The following is a 23045-nucleotide window of genomic DNA, read 5'->3' as shown; positions in this document are numbered from 1 at the left end:
GCGGTATAGTTGTAGTACACAATGTTCTCATGCTCCGAGTCGCAGTACGAGAATGACACGCCTGAGTCGGTCGGGGCGAACAGCGTCTTGCCCGACGTGTACGTCACGTAGCAACCCAAGAAGGTGCACACCACCACCACGATCAAAGCCGGGACCTTCTCGTACATCGGGATAGTATTCCAGCATTTCTTGAGTAGAAACACAACCGGCAGGATGATACTGTTAAGCGAGATACAGGAAGCACCCACAAAGTCCGACAGGTCCGAGAAATGGTCCTTCAGCACAATAGATAGAATAACCAGCACGACGATGATAGCTACACGCAGCAAGACGTACTTGATGACGTTAGCACCACGGTACTCGGCAGCCTCGGCCTCGGCATCACCAAAGTGAGGGTTCTCGGCGTCGGCGACTCAGATAAAGGACGTGCCGGAACGACACTCCGACACGGCGTTCACCGACGGGTTTGCGACGGATTCCTTGGCGGAAGTTCCCATCTCGGCATAAGTGAGACCGCTCTCAATGTCGCTCTGTTTCTTCTTGTGCATGCCAAGCGCTAGACGCTCGGACAGGTAGAACACGGGGTTCAGTAGAACGGAGAAAGCAATAGTAATGTGAAGCTGCATGAATAGGTAGGCTAGGACAACGGCACCCCAATCCGACTTGAAACCGAGCGAAGTCATGCCGGTATCGGCGTCCGGGTAGATCGTGAACAACAAGTTGCCGGAGATCTGACAACCCACAGCCGAATAGGCCGTACTGGCCAGGATCAGGAACAGACACGAGATCAGTGTGATAGTGAACAATACCACGCGAGGCATTCGCTTCGGGTCACTATGCTGACGTTGTAAAGCCGGGATAACGACGCCGGCACCATACGCAAGCGACAGGTTGCCAAACACGCCGGCGACTTGAGAGAACTTAAGGTCGGGTGACGGCACGGACGGGTGGCCTCGCATGCCGTGCAGCACAGCCGCCACACCGATGATATCGGCGATGACTGTGCCGGCACAACCAGCGAAAGCAGCGCCCGCCCCTTCCTTCAGAGTGGGGATAAGACACACGGGTAGGCACATTAAGGCCATGAAGATGATCCAGACGGAATCGCTGAAAGCGTTCGGGAACAGACCGTCGAGCAGCGAGCCGCCCAATACGAGGAGCACGCACGGCACGAGCAGGCACGAGGCCATCTGAGCCACCACGGCAAACCAGTGGCCCCATTTACCGGCCGCCCAGGCCCCTAGGTCACCGTACGTCTTGACAGACTTAGGAGCGAGCAGCATGACGCGACAGATGGCCACGGAGGCGTACACGTTTGCAAACGCCATGAATAGCATGGCGATAACGGCGAGCACGGGGCCGGCACGCGAAAAGTTGCCGGGCATACCGAGCGTTCCAACTCCGTAAACGCAGCAGAATACGTTGAACGCCATCTTGAGGTCCTCCAGCGTGAGGAGCTTCTGACCGAACGTGGTCATGGTTGTCGATACGTTTTGTTTGACGTTAGAAAGGGGCTTGGCAGTTGATGGAGAATCCGAAAGTGAGACCGGGCGTCCAATTCGCGCTGAAGGGAGCTCCTAGTAGCTGATACCGATGTGCCAAAGAGAGACCACTTCGACTTACAGGCACTATGTGACATAGTATGTCAGCGGCGGAGAGTTTCCTTACCGAAGCAACAGCGAAGGCATCCCGGCCGTGAGAGCTGGTATGAAGATGCACGACGGCAACTCGCTGCGCGTCATGCCAGACAATGGCCAATCCCGTGTTTGAGTCCGTCCCATGTACGGTACATGCACATTTTAGTCGATCAGCACCGGCTCAGCATCTCTTGCCCGTTCAAGTGCATCATGATGACCTTAGGTCATTGACCCAAGGCCATTGCCGTGCAACTTCTTCGTCGACTCGGCTGCTGTCGATGATATTTTCGTCATGGTGCTAAATTCGACTCGACGCTTCCTGGTTTGGGAAGAGTGATACAGAGGTTTAAAGTCTCAGTTGCAATCAAACTTTATTACATGAAACAAGCAGTGACGATATAGAGCAATCTATCGTGGATTCGTTTACGCTCCGTGCACGGCAGTGTAGTTGTAGTAGACCTTGTTCTCGAACTCCGAGTCGCAGTACGGGAACTCCACGTCCGACTCTGTGGGCGAGAACAAAGTCTTTCCCGACGTGTACGTCACGTAGCAGGCCAGGATGCTGCACACAACGGCAACAGCAATGGCCGGGACCTTCTCGTATATTGGAAGGGAACTCCAACACTTCTTGAGCAGGAATACAATCGGCAGGATGATACTGTTAAGCGAGAGACACGAGGCGCCAACAAAGTCCGACAGGTCCGAGAAATGGTCTTTCAGGACGATCGACAGGATCACTAGTACAGCGATGATAGCCACACGAAGCAGCACGTACTTGATGGCGTTGGCGCCACGGTACTCGGCGGTCTCATCCTCATCACCGAAGTGTGGGTTTTCGGCATCGGCCACCGACACATACGACATCTTGGACCGGCGCTCCGACACGTCCACAGCCGGGTTAGCGGTCGAGTCCTTGGCGGGCGTTGAGGCTTCAGCGTAGGTGATTGCGTTCTCAATATCGCTCTCTTTCTTCTTGTGCATGCCGAGTAGAATACGCTCGGCCAGGTAGAACGGCGGGTTGAGCAGTACTGAGAAGGCGATCGTCACGTGCAGTTGCATAAAGAGATAGGCAAGTACAACGGCACCCCAATCCGACTTGAAGCCGAGCGTGGTGAGACCCGTGTCGGCGTCCGGGTAGATGGAGAAAAGCAGGTTGCCGGTGATCTGGCAGCCAACGGACGAGTAGGCCGTGCTGGCCAGAACTAGGAAGAGGATAGAGATGAGCGTGATCGTGAAGAAGACAACGCGCGGCATGCGCTTGGGATCGCTGTGCTGACGTTGCAGCGCCGGGATGACCACGCCGGCACCGTATGCGAGCGACAGGTTGCCGAACACGCCGGCGACCTGTGAGAACTTGAGATCGGGTGCCGGTACGGACGGGTGGCCGCGCATGCCGTGCATTACGACTGCAACACCGATGACGTCGGCGATGATGGTACCGAGGCAACCGGCAAAAGCGGCGCCTGCTCCTTCCTTCAGAGTCGGGATAAGGCAGACCGGCAGACACATGAGAGCCATGAGGATGATCCACACGGTGTCGCTGAAGGCGCCCGCGAAAAGACCGTTGAGTAGCGAGCCACCGAGTACGAGGAACACGCACGGCACGAGCAGGCACGAAGCCATCTGCGAGACGACGGCAAACCAGTGGCCCCATTTGCCGGCAGCCCAAGCACCCAGGTCGCCGTACGTGCGCACGGATTTGGGTGCAAGTAGCATGACGCGGCAAATGGCCACGGACGCGTACACGTTGGCGAAGGCCATGAAGGCCATGGCGATGATGGCAAGCACGGGGCCAGCTCGAGAGAAGTTGCCGGGCATACCGAGCGTTCCAACTCCGTAGACGCAGCAGAAGACGTTGAAGGCGATCTTGAAGTCCTCGAGCGTCATGAACTTTCCTCCTGCCATGTTTTGCGACGATTCGAGCGAGGTGGTTGAGGTCGACTTGAGACGAAGGAGGCAAATTGAAAAGTGTATGGTTTGATGTTGCAGTCCCGCCTTTCAGCAGAGACGAACTCCTGATGGCATTATTTTCACACGATTAAACCCCAAGCCCCCACTCACTGAGTGGTTAATCGTGTGACTCAGCAACCTCAGCACATGTCCTCAGCCCATCTTGTTTCCGTCTCTTGAAAACATGTCGAGTTTTGTCTTTCACTAGGGCAGAGCTCTCTATCTCTCATTGAAGAGAAGATTTGAAAGGAAAACTGAATAAATACACAGCCTGATTCCACTACATGTTGCCCCAATTTAGAACCAATTTGTAATACATATTATAGTTAACAGCGTTTTCAGTACTACGGTTCATTTTTTGTGGTTTTCTATTATAATTGGACACATGTTAAGGCAGTTTTTGATACAGCACTGAACGTCCCGCAAAGATCCGGTTCGTCTTTGAAGAGTGTCCATTTGATCCATTTGGCGTCGACGCATACCAAGCCGCCACGGGGCAGCTCGTCATCAGCTACAATGTAGCAACCAGGGAGCTACGCCGCTTAAAGAATATCAGGCGGAAAGTGAAGGTCCACTGCACTGTATCCTCATATAATTTCTCTGGCCGCGCTTTTATTTAAAACTTACTTAGTAATAAAGATGATCAGTCGATCAATATACTGGTAGCTGGTGCAGCTCCAAATATTATGAGCACTGCTCTTTACTGCTCATTGAGCAGTAAAGAGACTTTTTTTCTCTGTTACATGTACAGTAGAGAGAGAGAGAGAGCGAGGAAGAAACGGTTTGTTTTTGTTGTTGTTGCTCCCAGCTGTACCGTCTTCAATGTGTTTTGACAGAGGCGGGCCACTCAGCACAGCTTGCGATCTGGCCTGCAGATGCTCAGTGCGCGCAGCTCATTTTTTAATTTGTCGAACACAGCTCAACGCCTTTCCTTAACAGCTATTACATGTAATAGGTCAAGGCTTTCATTTTCAAATGCTACCTCGAGTGCATGCTTTATAGTTTTTTTTACCAGAATTAGGTGTTTTGAAGTTGACGTGCAGCGCCGGGCACGGTGCCCGACTCACAGTGGCACTGTGACGCGCCGCGACGCTGATACTTGGCTATTTTTAATAGTACAAGCTTCTTTTTATTGTGCTTTTCAGAGTCTAACGTTAGCTTCATCGTCGATTTTTAATAAAATGAGGACGCTTTATTTATTGAAGTCCATAAAAAAGGCAAATCGCCCTGACTACCGGTATGGAGCTCGAGGTACCCAAAATTAGAAATAGGTCTTTAAGATGTACCCAAAAAATGGTTCAAAGGTAAAGGTCTCGCTGCTATGAATAAGAGGTCATAGAATTGCGATGCTGTGAACTGGGCCAAGAGAATGTAGTATGCCTCGCTCAAAAGGATAACAGCATAGATGTAATATTTATATTACCCCTCAGTTTTGCTAGTCGGTGGCTTAAAGTAGAGCGATACATCGATCACCCTATTATAAATGAGGCGACAATTGCCCTCTCTTGAGGCTCCCAAAGTTGAGCAAGTGTGAATGCAACAAATCTGGACACATGAAAAATTATACATGTAGTGTTAAGTTTCGCTGAACCATGAATTTCTGAAGATCAATGTTAGAGTCACACAATGTTTTTATTACTTCGTACTTAAGTGCGTACAATTGTCGCCACTTTTAATATGTGACTGCTATATGTATGAGAAGCATAGGATTAAATAGGGGGAGCACAATAAAAATAAAATACGGTACCGGCTTTTTTTATAAGCCTTATCGTTTGTAGAGATCTTGAAGTGGCTTTGAGCCAGTGAATGATTCTTAGACGGAACTCGTTAGACAAGTGTCAGACAGGTGAGTTTGTATTATGTTGGAGAGGTGGGTACAAACGCTGAATAGATGGGTACAAAAGAGAAGTGGTGTGTAACATCGCTCTCTTTGGTGTGTGACGTTAACTAGCTGTTGTTTTTGCTTTTTTCTCAGCAGTTTTCCTACTGTCGCCCAACTGAGCTGCCCGCGACGTCGTTTGCGTGAATTCTCAGTAGTTTCGTCAACAGCGACGCTGGTTGAGCACTCAACGAACACCTGAGTGACGCCATCGATGGCATGGCTGCGACTGAGCAGATCTTTAGATGCAGCATCGCTCTCGATCTTGAGCATCAGGTAGCGGATCTGACTCAGACGCTTTTACATCTTCCTGCTTGGCATATCACGGCCATCAAGTAAGCGAGCGGCGGTACCTACTTAGCCTTGTTACCACACATCCAAAGCACCCATACATGACGAACGGAGCAATCGAAAATAGTAAAATCAGCGGGTACACGACGAAATTTTCCCTCCCAGTAGTGATAGAGATGGCGACTGCTATCTTCTGTGGCACTGTCGACGACAGAATCATGTCCGCTTGTTAGCTTCTCTACAAGATCATTAACGCCAGTATCGTAAAGACACGCCTTAATTGCATCATGAAGACCGTCGTATGTAACAGTACCGGCACCGATAGCACGTTTCTCCAGCTCAGATATAATGTCCTGCACAGTATCAACTCGCGTAGCTTCAATTTTTGCTAGCGCGTCAAGCAGCCCGTCCTTCCGACCTTTCATTTCAAATAGTATCGAGACATGGGGTGGCACTCCTGTCGGGCGAATACGAGCTTCAGTGCACCCATCAGCTGTCCGTATTCGGTCTGTCAGATTTGATAGTAGCTCTCCATCTTGGAAAATAGGCGTCTCAAAAATGTGGTGCTGTGGAGAGACAATATCCTTCAGGGTGACGAATGGTAGACCAACGATGCTAAGCAGTACTCCGCGATGTACTCGAGCTTTTTGGGTAAGGCTGGAAACATCATTTTCAGCCCGATCACAGCACACTCGTCGCGTGTATCGAAATGTGATGCTAAGGTCGAGAACCGGTAGCTTTCAGTAGGAAGGCCTGCAGCTGTACGACCCACGTGCATGTCGCCAGCAGCCTCGTAACGAAGATATGTGTTCTGTACCCCTCCGAGCGACCAACCGGCTCGCAAATGAACGGCAGTAGACGATGGGCATGCAGTTGACCCTGAAGAGCAGAACGTGGCTGAGCCTTTTCGCATTGAGTGAGTCCCCAGTTCGGTGGTGTTAAGACCCTGACGCTGCAATTTGGTGGCTACATCCTCGTGTGCCAATAGACGCAGCCAACACTTTCTAAAGCGCTCGTACTGGTTGCTGCCGAGGAAAAGTAGGTCACTACCGTCAAAATTTGAAACCGACCAATATAGTCCTAAAGCGAGAATGGGGCAAATACTTGACTGTAGCGGGTTGGCGTAGATATGGCGAGGGTCACGCGATCTTTCACCACCTTGGTCGTTCTTCATATGCGCGAAGTAAATCTGTAGCGCGCCGCCTCTCCACTCCATATGTGAATGGCGTATTCCAAATGCGTTGGAGGCGCGGCACATGAGATTCCAAGCAATTACCATGTATGCGTGGGCAAATACCATCTCCTTGCCTGCATGAGTAAGCATAATTTTGCACAGGAAGGAGTACAGATCAAACATGAGCGGTCCCTTACCAGTCTTGACGGAGGTCTCACCATTAGCTGCGTCCTTCGCAAGTTTATGCTTGAGCCCTTTGAAGTAGTTTGTGATTTCTGACTCTAAGCGCTTGGGCATGGTGTGGTCGTATCCACGAAACAAGCTAAACAGCCCTACCCGATGCGTGTTCAGAGCGGAGTAGCTTAGGGTACCGCCAACCTTTCGCTCTAGCGTCACAAGCCATGTAACAAAGTCAGATGCGTCTAATGCCGCAAAGTCCAGTGGGGAAATACTGCGGCTCTAGACAACAAATTCATTGATACGAGAGCGTAGTTGTTGAAGCGAGCACTCCGTAATATCACCGAGGTCTTTGAGAAAGGGCCTGGGTGCGAGATGCGGTTTGTGGCAGGTAAACCACGCCAGAAAACGACTGTAAGCGTTCTGATAAGTGGCTCTTGAGCGTGCGGTCACTGTGTTATCGCGAATATCGCGAACTGTTTGATCTAACGTTTGCCAATCGTAGCCTTCCATTTCCGGTTCGACAAGAGGTCTGACTTCTTCGGGGCGAATTGCGATTTGCTGTCAGTATACTCCCAAAAAACAGGGGAGAGAATTGGGATCTTAGTAAATGTCAGACCTTCTGTCTAACACAAGCACTTGTATGTCCCACATTGTCATACGAATTTTGGGGAATGTGTTTGTGCAAGCGGTAGATGCTACCCGAGTCTGAATGCGTCTGTGTTTGTTGCTAGAATAAACAAATAACTAAGTGTTTGTCGTGATTTTTTATACGAAGTATCAAAGCAAAGACCCTCGTTGCAGCACTAAGCTGATACAACTATTCTACCAACATGGTGATCCACGAGTTAGAAAACGGCTAAGGAATCAATTGCACGGACAGCTACGTGTATGAACTGAGGGAACTATTCCACTTAAGCGCGACAGCCTACGTGAAACCGGATATCTATTCTCCTAAACATGCAGGGATTTTAGCATGTACCTCAGTCTGTAGTACCGATGCAGCGTACTTGAGGGAGACTTGGACAAGGCGATATCACGAATCGTGCACTAAAAAAAGCAGGAGAACAAGAGGTCCGCAACTGTGTCCGTCTGCCTGCTTCACTCGCGTCTCTCGTTTCCATTTCACGCTAGCCACCATCTCTGGAAAGACTGCCTTGATGATGTCTTCGCATGTGTCGAGCTGTTTCGGCATCTGTTAGGGGTCCCTGTACTCCGTGCTGGTTTGGAATTAATGTCGAAGATGGCGCCGCACCAGTGGTTACTGGGTGTGTCGACGCTGGGATTTCTTCTTCAAGCGTGACCTGCTTTCCGTCAACAACATAGTACACGTATCTCAGCCCTACTTCATATTCAGTCTCCGTCGTCGCTCTAAGAATTATTTTAACAACGTCCTCGATCTTGTCTCGATTCGCGATGCTGTACTTCCTCTTTGTCAATTCGATGCGGAGGTATTTCACCACGTAGAATACACAAAGCAACATTCGAGCTCCAGGGAAAGCCGATTTCAACAATGATTTCTCACCAAAGTCTATGTCGACAATAATAACTCACAGCTTGATCCCACGTATGGTTAGATAGCTTGAAAGAGGTTATAACATCTGCCAAGCAGTCATCACTTTCGTTCTCCATAAGACCATGCTGGGCGTATTGCTCCTGAAAAGTCACACAACGTCTCACAGCCACAAAATTACACAAAGAGGCACACATTTACACAGTTGACACAAAGACACATCATCATGTCAATAAGACAAAAAATAGACACACACGAGAAACCAAGAGTACGTAAGTGCCCGAAGAAATCGTGGATCGTGAAGCTGAACAGCTTGTAACGCGCATGAGGAAAGTTCTCGAAAAACCACCGCATTTGCTGACTTTGGAAAGTCCTTGTCTGCGCAAGCTTTTCATCGTCCACGTCGATTGTCGCCGTGTTGCCTTTACGCGAGCAGAAGTCATGGAGACTTGTTTCTAGCCTTGATTCGACGGTAGTAGACCCTCGTCGCGCCTCTTTCAGATTCGCCAATAGATTGTGCACATCGCGTAGCGTGACGTTTTCCCCTGCATCAAGAGTATTAGAAGCATTCCGTCCGAGTAAAATGTATGGAGCTACCAACCGGTTTTCTACTTAGAAACTGCAGTATCGGTTTTTTCTTGGCCCCTGCAGCTTGAAGCTCACATGTGTCGTCGTCCTTGACGCACCGGCTAGATGTATGATTACCGTAAGAACTTGAGCCCAACGCATCGTTATGCGTGGTTTCCTGCTGCCTCACCTTCACGTGAAAGCCGCGTGTAGCGTTCCACGCTACCGAGACCGTCCTGTGTGCTTGACATCCTGTGGACCTCACGAAGTGGCTCTGACGTTTCCCTTTTGAGCATCTTGGGCATGATCAGTTGTGCGGACATACAAGCTTCCGGTCTTATTTGTCGAAGTGGTCAGGGATAATGGTTTTCGTGGTGGTCTTCCCTCGCTCTTGAAGCTCAGTGCTCCTCGCGTTCGCACTCGTTGACGTCCTCTTTTTGAAGATCTGGTTTGTCTTCTTCTGGTACGCGGAAGGCACTCGAAAAACGCCCTCCAACCGTCAAACGTTTTCCCTCCATGCGCGGAACCCGAGTGACTTCAGCATGAGATACAGGGACGTGTTCTTCCTGCGACGTAGCTTCAGTGGGCTCCTTGTCAGACGCTCACCGTTCCGGATTGGCCTGGATTTCGCGCTTTTTTCGAAAAGAAAGGTCCAAAATAAGTTTGGGACGGATTTAACGGAGGAGGAGGGTGTTTTTCTTTTTTTGATACTGGCTGATTTGTCGAAGTTTTGTCGGAATTTTACGGTCAGTCATTTTTTTACATGCAATTCCGTGTGACTTTATCCACCTCCATTTCTAAAGGTACGCTATAAATAAGCTTTCTAGATTTTTGGTGGGGCGCCTTAAGATTTTCTGCACCATGTGGGCACTAGCGAGCATGTATAAAGCGCTTCGCTCGCGTATACCTATAGCTCTGTAGGCAATCTGGAACTTTCATTTAGATTTTGGTTTTTGCAAATGGTGTTTGTCCAGAGGATAATGTTAAGGGCTATAGGTGTTTGTCAGACGTATTCCTTTGTCAACTACAGCATTGGCAGCAGCACTGGTAGGTGGTATTATCCCGCACATCCATTTACCTATGCAGAAGAATGGTCTGACCACTCCAATAACGCAAACTGCTCATCAACTACGTAGCAAATGTTGTGTACCCTCAAAGACTGAAAAAATACACAAAATGTCAGGAGAAAGAACAATAAACCACTCTACTGCTCTCTAAATCTACGAAGGGGCCCGCGGACGAGGAGCGGCACTTGTGTGGAACTCAGGTCTAGTATACAGAGCTGCCGCAGCATCTAGTCGTAGCATATTGCATTAGAATAGTCCACCCCCCAAACTCATTAAATAAATGAATGCAGCCAAAAACTGATAAAAAAATGTCCTGCTATCGAGTACTAATGACTACATTATTTTCAGGGACCTCTAAATGACTGTAATGAAACCTGACTTTAAAGTAACTAGTAGGGTTTAGAGACGGCTGTAGGGAAGCTTCGCCAATGGATATCGTATTGTAAAAACCACTGCCGTCTCGGACGTTCAAAAAATGTACTTGTGCTGGTGCTGTTCGGTCTATTGTAATACGTTCGTGGCAGCTCAATTACGTAGGCAAGAAAGTCCAGCCTGACAACTCGATCTTTAAAACGCAACATGCATTTGGGTACACTGCATTAACCCTTTTTCTAATGTTGGGTACCTCGAGCTCCCTAAGCTCGAGCTCCATAGTTTTTCCCTTCGAAGTAAATCGAAGTACGACAGGCTTCATGGAGCACACGAGATGGATTTTGAGGCAAATCCTTTTAATCTCTATGAAATCGATCTTTATGCGTGTTTGAAAACGCAATTCAAGCGCAGATAATACAGTTAAACACCTCCTACCTGATGGGGTCCGTGGCCAAAGTCAATATCGGATATAGCAAGTTTATCAGATCTGGAGGGATGTCTGGCTCCCTGTAACGGGGTACGTAACTCCAAGTGTACCCCTGGATTCATGAAGTGTGACACGTCACACTTAGGGATATTCTGGTACATGGTACACGGGCCGCCCGAGGCCAACCATTGGCAGATGGCATAGCTTTACTAAAAGTGACTTATAGTTTGTATATTTTAACTCTAACTTAGCCTGCCTACCTATAAATACATTCAGCTTGCAGCTTACCTTTAATTGGTAGCTTTGCTTCCTTAGACAAAAGGGACCTGTGAACTACTGTTCACTGAGAGTTTGTAAACTCTCAGAAGCTAACTTCCTTCAGCGCAAGATGCTGTGACCCCGTCACACTTGATAGCACTTGTAGTCGATCCACGCCAACGCGGGTAGACTACCTGAACCTTTCTGAAGATCGTCGCATTGGATTGGAGCTACTTCTCCCATCTGAGAGACTCACAGTTCGAGTCGGTTCGGAAGATGGCAGGCATCTTCGGGATGAAGGCCCTGCAGAGCCTGGTGGCGTCAACGCCGGCCGAGCAGCTCGAGCGTGTCAATGCGTTTGATGCTTACGAGCGAGGGCTCATCGCGTATGTGCGGGAAAGCCTGCAGGCTCCGGGCTCGGAAACAAGCCCGTCACATCCGAAGCCAATACGACTGAAGGTGAAGCCGTATGAAGGGAATGAAGGTGAGAATCTTCACTTCTGGTCTCGAGAAGTAGAGCTCGCGATGGACATGGCTCTGATCTCAACCGAGCAACTCCGCGTTGCGTTTGCGCTCTCCAATCTTAGCGGTCGTGTTAGGGGTTGGTGTACACGCGGGAGGCGACATCGCCTGGGTGTCTCACATCCTGGGCTCAGCTGTGCGAACAGCTCCGAGCCGCGTTCATTCCGGCGAACTACGAGTACCGGAAGTATTTGCGCTTCCTCTCATGCAAGCAAAGAAGGCGCGAGCTGCACAAGTACGTCCAAGAAATACGGGAGCTCACGGCGTCCCTAGTGGGAACCCCACTCAACGAACATGTCAGGATGACGGTGTTCATGGACGGCCTTCGCGTGAGACCGGCGCGCACTCAGCTGTTCCGGGTGCGGTCAAACACCCTCGAAGAGGCGATTTAAGTGGTCCTTCGAGAACAATACAGCCATCGCCAGGCCCGCATGCCGGCTCCAGTATGGCCAGGGAATGCGGTGCTGAATCCCGGTCGGGTCAACCCCACTGAACCAGTTCTCATGAAACTCGGGCCCGCCGAGCAGCGCAACCTTCGCTGCTACGGCTACGGGAAGCTGGGACACTTCAAGTGTGACTATCCCGCGGAGAGTCGCCACCTTGTTGGGCTCCTCAATGTCCAACGGCTTGGGCTTCCTGCTGGTCTTGACAGCACAGAAGCTGCAGCCACGCGTGCACGTGTCTCCCATGAGCATGATCGTTGCTGTAGCGATTCCGTCCTTACCACCGCCCCAGCATTCACCGATGTTAGGGCACTTGGCCTCCTCGCACACAGTGCTAAGACCCAGACTCTTGACGGACTTACGCAGTCGCTCGTAGTTAGCTCCCTGTGTAGGCTGCGCCTTTAGCCACTTTTATTAAGCCCGTCTTCAAAGGTCGCTGGCAGAAGCCAGGATCCGGTGGCAGGGGAACGCCGGGGGCAGGGCGGCATACTGTTTAGACAAGAACACTCCCTAAAATGGCACTTTCACTTACAAATTTTCTCTACGTACATTTTTTTGAATATGGCTACCGCTAGTGGTTAGACATTAGGCAAGTGTTACTTAGACCAAGCGGCACAATCTAACTCCTCGTATTGTGAGTACAGCTTGAAAACATCACGTGTCCCTACTATTAATAGCAGCACTGTATAGCGTCTTGTGTGGGCTCAATGGTCTATCCCATCCGCCGGTTCGCCGAGGTCGCCGAACTCCTTGTCAATGAGAATGTCCCGTACTCGAGAATAGGAGTGGAGTTCCAGGCGGACTACGACAGTCCCATCGTAGACCAGCGCAGCCTCAGATGCTCCTTTCCAATGTAACCGTGCGTAAGTGTGCGGATCTCGTATCCCGGAACGCTCCTCAACACTTAGAAGGGTCGCAATGCTAATGCGAGGTACAGAGATGCGTCAAACGCAAACTGGAGGGTAACTCGCTCAAACAGCAATGGCGGATGACAGACCGCCAATCCTTAAAAAAAACAGGTCAAAGAGATAAGGGTGTCACGTCGAGAACGGGAAAAGGCTACGACAGGACCGGGGTGTCTGATGAGGCTGATCTCGCTGCTGCTCTCGTGCGAGCTGCAGGCGTCAAAACGAACAGTGTGACGGGGTCACACAGCACCTTGCACAGAGGAAGTGCTTAAGGGTATTTACTACCCGAATGAACGTTAGTCCACGTGTTCCCGGCCGCAGTGGGAAGGGTTTGCTACTTAATAGAGTAGATGTAAGGCTGATGTATTTATAAGTAAGGTTAGCTTGGGTTCCATACAAACTAGAGATTACCTATAGTGGGCTAAGTAGTCATGCACTGACTGGCTCCGAGAGCACCTGGTACCGTGTACCAGGTGTCCACAAGAGTGACGGGTCACTCTTTATGTAACTGGGGCACACTGGATTGTACCCCGTTACATCCTTCCCCACGTAGCTGAGAATCACCTGATTCTCCAATCACAGCTGATTCCCCAATCAGAAGTGGGAGAATTAAAACAACGAAAGGTGAATACTCACACTGAGCAGCCACGAGACTGGCGCGGCTCTCAGTCACACCCACAGTGACTTGAGCTGCCAAAGCTCACTGGGATTTGAATCCCTATGCTCACAACTGTGTTAACCGCAAAGCCTACACTCAGAGCTGCCTTGGCTCCTGCGCTAGCGCGCGTACAGTGCTGCCGCACAGGGCGCAATAGCATCCGAATGTGTGGCATTCGCCCACCGTTCGCACCAGAGGACACGATAGGCCTCGCGAACGCGTCCGGAGCATGGTTTCTTCCGCGAGGGACGACACCGAGAAGGGCAACACGTGCCCTAGCACTAGAGGGAGCTCTCAACTCACCTCGGGTCATGCATTTGGCTCCAGCAAGCATCCGTCGTTGCGGGTGGAGCTTCTGCCACGCTCTCTTCGCATCTTGGTCGTCATACCAACGGCGCGTAGGTGTTTTTCATCGACACCATGTATCGTACGGTACTAACATTTGGTGCGGTACGCCCACCACAAGGTTGCCATGTTTGGCGGCAACAGCTTCTGCTGTGCTGTCGCGTGAACGGATTCATGACCAGTGCTCGCATCATGCACGACGCATGTGCCAGCACAGTGTACAGGTCCATGGGACCGTACACGAGGTACGCTGTGTACGACACGTACCACAGCTACCATGAATGCTCCGTGCACTTCATGTGTGTCATACACGACGGGGTCATTACGCGGAACCTTCGGCAGGCTGCTCGACAACAGCCAGTGCCGATGCATGGTACGTGCGTTGACTCCAGTGTATACGCCCAGAGCGCATCGAGACGTGGTATGGTGCATATCCTTTGCACCTATACCAGTGTCTGTCACAGACACCATGTACCTTGATGGTACTCGGCCGAGGTGGAGCATATATCACCACTGTGGTGTTGGTGTCTGGCGTTGACACCGCGTACTCACGGGTACCAAACCATGGTGAGGCAAGCAGCCATCACCACGGTGCCATGCTCGGCGCGGCACCAGTTACGACTGCGTGCGTTGCCTCGACCACCACCTGGTCAGTTGTCTGTGCACTCGTGCACCACACTTGGGTTATGGCTCCACGGCCCCATAAACCCGGCGCGTTGCGTACATCTCGTACCGCAACTGCTTTGTCAGCAGGTGAGACGTTACGTTCACCCTATTCGACAGGTCGTTCATGACCAAGGGATCTGTGCAGTGATTGCACCGGGTCCGCGCTTCGCCTAGTGTGTGGTTGCATGCACCGCAACACTGCTGATTCACTCAGCGATTCCGAGGCACCTAGCGTCAGTGGCTTTAGTCGCCACCCTGTCTTGTTTGGCTAGCGGTGCCGCAGCTGTAGCCCGGCAGTTCGCCTCCAGCCTGCGGTCGATGTACATCGACGCCTGGTTCCGTAAGGAACTTGGTCTTACCTCTAGATCAGGGAGGAAAGGCATTTCCGAGCCTCTCCCCCACTTACACTTGAGACTATTGGGTCTCTCGTGGCTTGTGATAGCGACTGATAGCAAGACGGCTACCTGCCTCGTGAAAAGTCAGGGAAGAAAGGTATTCCCGAGCCTCTTCCCCACTTAACCTCGAGACTGCTGAGGCTCGCGTGGCTTGTGACAACCACTGGCAGGTACGACGGCTATCCGCCTCGTGCACTGCGCCGGCTTGGACGGCCGCGTCGGCCGTGCCGACCGAAGGCATCCAGCCATCGTTTTAGCAGTTTGAGTCTGCGCGACTTGACGTCGAGCAAGTTGCTCGCATCTGGCGAGACCAAGACAACCTCGCGCCTCGAGCCAATGGGTCTGTGTGCGGGACTATGTTACCTGCCTTGGTTGTGAAGCTCTCTTACCCACCTTGGCTGTGTGGAACTATGTTACCCACCTTGGCTGCGAAACTGTGCTACCGGCCTTGTTGTGTGAAACTCTGTTACCCACACCGGAGGCGCATACTGCGACTTCCTTATCAGTTATGGTATGTGTGACCTTGCGTGGAACTCTGTTACCCACGCTCGGAGCACCGAATGTCGGTCTCCTTAAGCAGCTTCGCTGCTAGCGGAACTTGTTACCCGCAATATTGACCTATGTCACCCACCTGGTGAATCCTTTCGACATCACCACAGTCGAAGCGCATACGGCGCGACGACCGTCGGTGTTGGGATCAGCTGGCGTGGCAGACCCGCACACACACCGGACAGAGTTGGTGTCCACCGACCGAGTCAGAGAAGTCCGGGCTCTGGACTCCGAGTCACTTGAAGCGACGTCGGCCTGAACAAGGCTCCGACCCGACTTGCGGTGGTTAACGTGACGTGGCACTTCGTTACCCACGTTATGATGTCTCATTGACGCCATCAGAGACACTCGAGACCTCATGTGGTACTGTGTTACTCACACAGGAGGCATGGACAATGCCTTCCTCTTAATTTATAGTCTGGACGACTGCGTGTAGTACTGTTTTACCCACACAGGAAGCATGATCAGTGCCTTCCTCTTCAGTTATAGTCTGGGCGACTGCGGGTGGTACTGTGTTATCCACACAGGAAGCGCATTCAGCGCCTTCCTCTTCGCTTAAGGTCTGGGCGCCCATGTGGTCCTTAGTTAGCCACATGGTTAGCTCTTAAAGGCATAATCAGTGTCGAATCCCGTACGGCGCGAAGGTCTTCGGCGTTGGGTGCTGCTGGTGTAGCAGGTCCACACGCCGGGAAAAGTCCCACGCCCGTGGCATTGCTGCAGCGGAGCATGGTCTTGCTGTACGTAGAGCTGTCGGCGCGTTTACAGCTCCGTGGCACTGCTGCGTCCTGGTGGTCTGCATCAGACGCCCCAGTCATGACGGAGGTGGGAACATGACTCACCAATGCTCCGCCATAGAGCTGGACTGGTAGGCCCTTCTCAGCCTTGCCACACCAAAGTCCAGGCTGTGCCTTAAGTTCGGCATAGTCATGTTGTTCATGGAGAGAGCTGCGAGCGACACTGCGGTGCGCAGGTTCATCGAGCCCAAACGTTTCAGTCCCGTTGAGAACCATTGGTACTTCCTTCACCGTACCAAAGGCTAGTCCACCAAGGACCAGCTTACGAACGCCACTCTGACATAGAGTGCAGTCAGGTGCCGCTATGCCAAGTGACGTATCGGCGGCGCCCCAGACCTCATCAAACGTTCAAGGGTTACCGTAGCCCCGTACACCGAGTGTACTACCAGCAGACCATCACTGCCCTTCACCGGTTTGTGAGAATCGCGTCTCTCTGGGCTTAGCCCGTGGTGCGCACAACCAGCACAACCTTCACAAAGGCTTAGCACTCTTCAGTAGGTCATACTGCCTCTACTGGTGGTCGGGGAGTTTTCGTCCACCTGGCCGCGGCCTGCGCCACCGGACCTGGGGTCCACGGGCTGTCTTCCTCCTGAGGACTGGCGAGGGACACACATGCAGGTAGTGTCCATGTCCGCCGCATCCGTAGCAGCGGACCAAGCTCTCGGCTGAGCTTACGTCCATGGGTTCAGGATCGCTGTACGCGCCGGTATCAACGGGCTGCGTGACAGCAGGAGCAACAGCGTCATTGCTCGATACTCCACCTCCCGAGGGATTCCATTCTCATCGTGGCAATGTTCCTCTTCCCGAGGAGTACCAGCCTGCTTGTGGCTGTAATCTTCTTGGATGGCGATTCGAATCGCCTACGGAATGTCGTCAACGTCCGCATTCCGTTCGGACAAGAAGCCTCGGACTACTTATGAAGTTGCCTCCGCTTTTGTTCCCAGATTGCGACAGCCTTCAGGATGTCTTTTAGAAGCCGCTCAATCGGCTCCCACGAGCTCTCGGAGGGGATATAACCCCTCCGCTTCACGAGGCGCTGTCGATTACTGCGACGCCGTTGCTCCTGGAGGATCTGCTCCACGTGGTAGTGGACTTCTCCATTCCGATCAAACAGGGGAGGGGGTGCCCTCGTACGCGTACGAGTACTCGGCGCTTCCGGAACGCTACTCTCGTCCGAGTGCTTCTCCTGCGGGTCCGACGCAGGGCCCTGAGGTTGACCGCCTCCGTCAACGCTTCCTCGTGTTGATATTGCAATTTATCTTGGGACTGGCGGAGATTCTGCTGCCCAGGCCGGGAATCAATGCGTGCTCGCTCGTCTTGCGGACCGCCTGGACCTGTTGGGGCGGGAGGTCCCGAGCCTGTATCTGCGGGGGGACCGGCGTGCCTCTTCGCCCGATCTTGACGAGGCTATCCGCATAATCCGATGTATCGAGGCTCTGCTACCACGTCCGGAGCCGCATTCGGCGCACTCCCAGCCGTACGCGTACGGTGCGTATCCGACGTACTCAGCGTATGACTCTGGCGTCCGTTCGTACGGGGCCCCTCCGGCGAACGGCCTCGACCGCAGCCTTGCTGTTCAGCCCGAGGCTTGGGTGTCTACTCCGGAGCCCTCGTCGATGTCTGTGGCCGGACCTCGCTTCCAGGAGCTGGACCAAGGTGGGTCTGCGAGTAAGCAACCCCCTGCGGATCATGGTACCGCTTAAGCCGTCCAGCGTAGAGCGTCGGGTGCGTCGTCATTGACTTAGGTAGGTCGATGGTGTACGACGCACCATGTCCGGCCAGGAATGCAAATGGTCCGATGAAGCGGTGCTTCAGCTTGTTGCTGCCGACGGAGCTGACAGTGACAAGAGGTAGGTTCCTCGTGTCTAGTAGCACTTATTCTCCCACTTTAAATGCACTTAAGTTTCATCTTCCATGTTTGTCGGAGTACTCCTTTTGTTTATCCTGGGCCGCTGTCATGGCATCGCGAACCCTGCTGACAACACTCAGCTTGGTATCCATAAAGGTTTCCAATTGTTTCCGCAGCGAAACTGGTCTCACATCTGAGACCTGGGTGGAAAGAGCTTTTCGAGCCTCTCCCCCACTTAGAATAGAGGAGTCAGTGCCTCCTCGAAGAGTGAGAGACACTCTGGGGTGACGGAAGCCGTTCAAGTAGAATGGCGTGAGCTCCGTGGACGCGTGCACCGCGTTATTGAGCGCAGACGCAACAACAGGAAGCGTCGACCACGTATGTGGGGCTCCGGCGCACGCACTGTGCAGAGTGTCCTCGAGCACACTACTGACGCGCTCCGTCGGGTCGTCGGTCTATGGGTGTTCCGCTGTGGACATCTGCAGCCGAGTTCCCAGTAAAGGGAACAGCGTTTTCCAAAACACGGCCGTGAACCGCGGGTCTCGGTCCGAGACAATCGTCGCCGGGAGACCATGATAGCGAAACACACCATCGACGAACAACCTCGCGGTCTGCTCGCCTGTGACGGTAACGGGTACTGGTGCAAGGCCAACCATCTTGCTCAGTCGACACACGAACACCAAAATCCCAGTGTTGCCGTGTCCGTCGGCGGGAAGCCCAAATATGAAGTCAAGACCCATCAACTTCCAGCCGTCAGCTGAAACGGGCCGGCTTTGTAGCGGAGCCGAAGCGTGCCCTGCGAGTTTAACCCGCTGACCTGTTTCACACGTCTTCACGTACCGTGCGACCCACTTGTACATGTGGGTCCACCAGAAGGCCTGAGAGACTGACAGGAAGGTTTTCTCGTGGCCTAAGTCGACACTGGAGGGCGCATCGTGTGCCTCCGCGAGGATGTCAAGCTTCAGGTCCTCGTCGCTGGGTACTACGACCCGTGGAGATTCATTGGGATCCACCCGATATTAGAGGAGGCCATCCTATAACTCATATCGGTGGAGCCGGGAACGCTGTCGCGACGAATGCCGGTTGGACTTCGCGTTCGTTCCTGCTGCTAGGAGCTTGACTATCGGCGCGACAGCCTCATCGTCTTGATATGCTACGCGTATCCGATCGTATAAATCCATTGTCACCCGCGTGATATGAGCCAACTCGTAGTCTGGACGCCGAAAAAGGGCGTCCGCAAGCACGTTGAGCTTGCCTGGCTTGTACTCAACGCGGAAGTTGTACTCCGCAAAGAAGGCCAGCCACCTCGCCATCCGTTGGGAGAGGTGAGGCGAATTCGTCGCCGCCCTCAAGGATGCGTGGTCTGTGTAGATCACAAAGGGCCGTGAGCCCAGAACATGAGACCGAAACTTCACAAGGGCATATTTCATTGCCAGGAGCTCCTTGTCGTGGACAGGGTAGTTCTGTTCAGCCACTTTGGGCTGACTGGACTGGAACGAGATGACTCGTTTGCGTCTAGCCGTGTCAGTCTGTAGCAATGCATAACCGATGGCATAGTCGGAGGTATCGCAGACGACGCTGAACGGCCTCGTCTCGTCCGGTAGGGCCAGGGCAGGAACTTCTTGGAGACCGGCCTTGATGCTGTCAAACGTTTTCCGGTGCTCTTGCTCCCAGCGCCAGTCAACGTCCTTCTGAAGGAAGCCCGACAAGGGCTTAGCGAGACCCGCGTACCCTGCGTTGTACTTGTGAAGGTAGTTGGCCAAGCCCAACCACTTTCGAAGATCCTTCTGGGATCGGGGCGTTGGCCATGCTGCTAGGGCCTTGACCTTGTCTGGGTCAGCGCGAACGCCCACATTGCTGACGAAGCAACCGAGAACCTTGATATCTGGTGCCGCGAAGACGCACTTGTCGATGTTGGCGTAGAGCTTGTTTGCTCGCATCACGTCCAATACTCGACGGAGGTGTACCTCCATGGCCGTCTTGCCTCTCTTGGCACGGCTATGGACGAAGATGTCATCGATGTATGTTTGTACGAAGGCGCGCAATGGCCTGAACAGTTGCGTCACCAGGCGGTTAAATGTCGCCTGGGCGTTAGACAAGCCCTGCGGCATGATGGGCCACTCTCAAAGTATGCCACTTGTAGTGCTCACCGCGGTGAGCAGGATATCGCTCTCGCGCATCAGGTTCTGGTAGTATCCGTCTACCAAATTCAGCGCACTGTACAGTACGCTTTCGGCCGTGTTGTTCAACAACACATCCTTTCGTGGGATTGGTGTCTGATCCGGCACCGTCGCGTTGTTCAGCTTGTTAGAAGCATGAACTAGACGTCACTTCCCGTTGGGTTCCGAACGCAGAAATTTGGCGTCGAGGGCGGGGACTTTGACTCCCACACCATGCCTGCCTTCGCTTTAGCGTTCGCAGCGAGGAAGGCATCGATTACCTCGCACTGTTCGCCTGGAAGAGGCCATTGTCTCGTGACACAGTACTTTGTGCTAAGCACGAGATCGATCTCATGCCTCGATCCGGTGGGAGTTGGGTCGGTGGGCATTTGTTCACCACGTCCGCATACTCCGTCACCAAAGGATACACCGGATCCTTGGGGTTCTTAAGGATCCCAGAGCCTAAGCGCGCTTGGCGCTGCTTGATCAGCTCTTCCAGGACGTCCTCGTCCGAAACAGAGGAGGATTTCAGATCCTCCCGAGTGATCTCAGGTCTTATTAGGACCATCTCGGCACCCCCCCCCCCACTTTTGAGACTAACGTGGAGAGTCTCAACCGTCATTTTCTCGAGGTTCATTATCTCTGCAACCTCTGGCAATGGTTTCATGTGGACGCCAGATGCATTAGCGGGTAACTTGGACTCACCATCGAAGATGTGATAACACTCTTCCACCGGCCGTGTCGGAGGAGCCCGGGTCTTGGACTTCGATTCACTTGAAGCGACGTTGATCTGAACGAGGTTCAAATCCGACTCTTGGCGGGACGTGAAACTTCGTTACCCACCTCTAAGGGGGTCGTGGTACCGACATTCGAGGCACCTGAGGCCTCGTGTGGAACTATGTTGCCCACACAGGAGCCGCCATCTGCATCTTCCTCTTCCGTTATGGTCTGGGCGACCTCGTGCGGCACTATGTTACTCACACAGGAAGCGTGTCCGACGTCTTCCTCTTCAGTTAAGGTCTGGGCGACCATGTGTGGGGCTCTGTTGCCCACCTTGCACACACTGTTACCAGCGTTCGTGACAGCTGCAGCTGTCTGGGGAACTATGTTACCCGCTTGTGAACCTAAGTTACCCAGCCTCCTAGCGCCGCCACCATCGAAGCGTCCTCGGAGTCGTTATATACGTCAACAACTCCTAAGCGTCGGCTGGATGCTTCGGTACCCTGGTAGCCCTTGCGGGCGCCCCGGGTCCTGACAGAGGTACGAGCATGACTCACCAATGCTCTGTCGGACTTCGCACGGCGGCTGGCACCGATTGCCTTGCTTCGCCGGTCGATCCGGGGCTCGTGCTTATCGAGCCAGGGCATGCCCAGGATCATATCGTAGGGATCCATCTCGAGAACAGTAAGCTGTTCGAGGCTGTCAAAGTCTTCAAACTTGACGGCCAGATACACTTGGGCGTTGGGGACAGTGACGACCTTCCTGTCGGCCTGTCGCACTGACACCATCCCGTTGCCCTTGCTTTCTCTCAAAGCATCGGACAACTTGTTGCTATTACGAGCAAGCGTCTGGCGGCGTACGAAAGTCTTCGACGCCCTATAATCGATCGAGATTCTAAAGGGGTGATCATATCGCCGTACACATCCGTGTACTACGAGCAGCCCGCCGCTTCTCTTCGCCGATTCGAGCGTGCGAAGACTCTCAGGGGCTAGGTCCCCGTGGTGGCGGCCCCCACGCATCCTACACGAAGACTTCCCAGTAGGGCGGTCCGCCCCTACTGGTTTCTGGCGTTCCCCTGTCCCCGGGATCCTGGTTTCTGCCAGCGACCCTTGAGGACGAGCTTGGGGAAAGTCCGCCTGTGGTGTCTCTCCACGGGACATTCACGCGTGAATCGTCCCAGCTTCCCGCAGCCGAAGCAGCGAAGTCGCGCTGCTCAGCGGACCGAGCTCCATGAGAACTGGTCCGGTGGGGTTTTCTCCCCCGGGATTCGACACCGAATTCCCAGGCCATGCTGAGGCCGGCGTGCTCGCCTGGCGATGGTTGTTTTGTTCTTGAAGGACCACTTGAATCGCCTCTTCGAGGGTGTTTAACCGCACCCGAAACAGCTGAGTGCGAGCCGGGACCACTCGAAGGCTGTAATGGGCCCAACTCCAATTACATAAGTAGGTAGATATTTCTTTATTATTACATAAGTACGTAAAGTGGCACACGGGTAGCGTGTGCCAAAGTGTCATCATCTGATTGGTTGATAGTGAGGAGCCAGACTCACTTATTGACCAATCAGATATAGACATGTGTTTGAGTGGTTCACACGAGGCCAGGGGTAGCCGCCCTGGTCCTAAATAAATCAGAGTTGAATTTGACACAAACCTAAGACTTGGTTTTATTATTGCGAGCTTCCTCCGCACTATAGTGTAAGCTAGTAACGGTATCTCTTACCCCGTT

General features: G+C 52.7%; 2 protein-coding genes across 2 annotated transcripts; both read right to left on the bottom strand.

Annotated features, from left to right (window-relative positions):
- Window positions 1-413: 413 nt before the first annotated feature.
- Window positions 414-1478, bottom strand: PITG_11283 (Amino Acid/Auxin Permease (AAAP) Family; the record flags this gene model as incomplete). Its single annotated transcript, XM_002901995.1, has 1 exon — window positions 414-1478. One exon carries the CDS (start codon window positions 1476-1478, stop codon window positions 414-416), a length of 1065 nt encoding a protein of 354 aa, XP_002902041.1.
- A 582-nt stretch (window positions 1479-2060) lies between these two features.
- Window positions 2061-3542, bottom strand: PITG_11282 (Amino Acid/Auxin Permease (AAAP) Family; the record flags this gene model as incomplete). Its single annotated transcript, XM_002901994.1, has 1 exon — window positions 2061-3542. One exon carries the CDS (start codon window positions 3540-3542, stop codon window positions 2061-2063), a length of 1482 nt encoding a protein of 493 aa, XP_002902040.1.
- Window positions 3543-23045: the final 19503 nt, after the last annotated feature.

The sequence above is a fragment of the Phytophthora infestans genome, genomic scaffold, assembly GCF_000142945.1.
Source record: "Phytophthora infestans T30-4 supercont1.19 genomic scaffold, whole genome shotgun sequence".
NCBI lineage: Eukaryota > Oomycota > Peronosporomycetes > Peronosporales > Peronosporaceae > Phytophthora > Phytophthora infestans.
The sequence above is the reverse complement of the archived record's forward strand: the minus strand, read 5'-3'. Positions and strand labels throughout refer to the sequence as shown.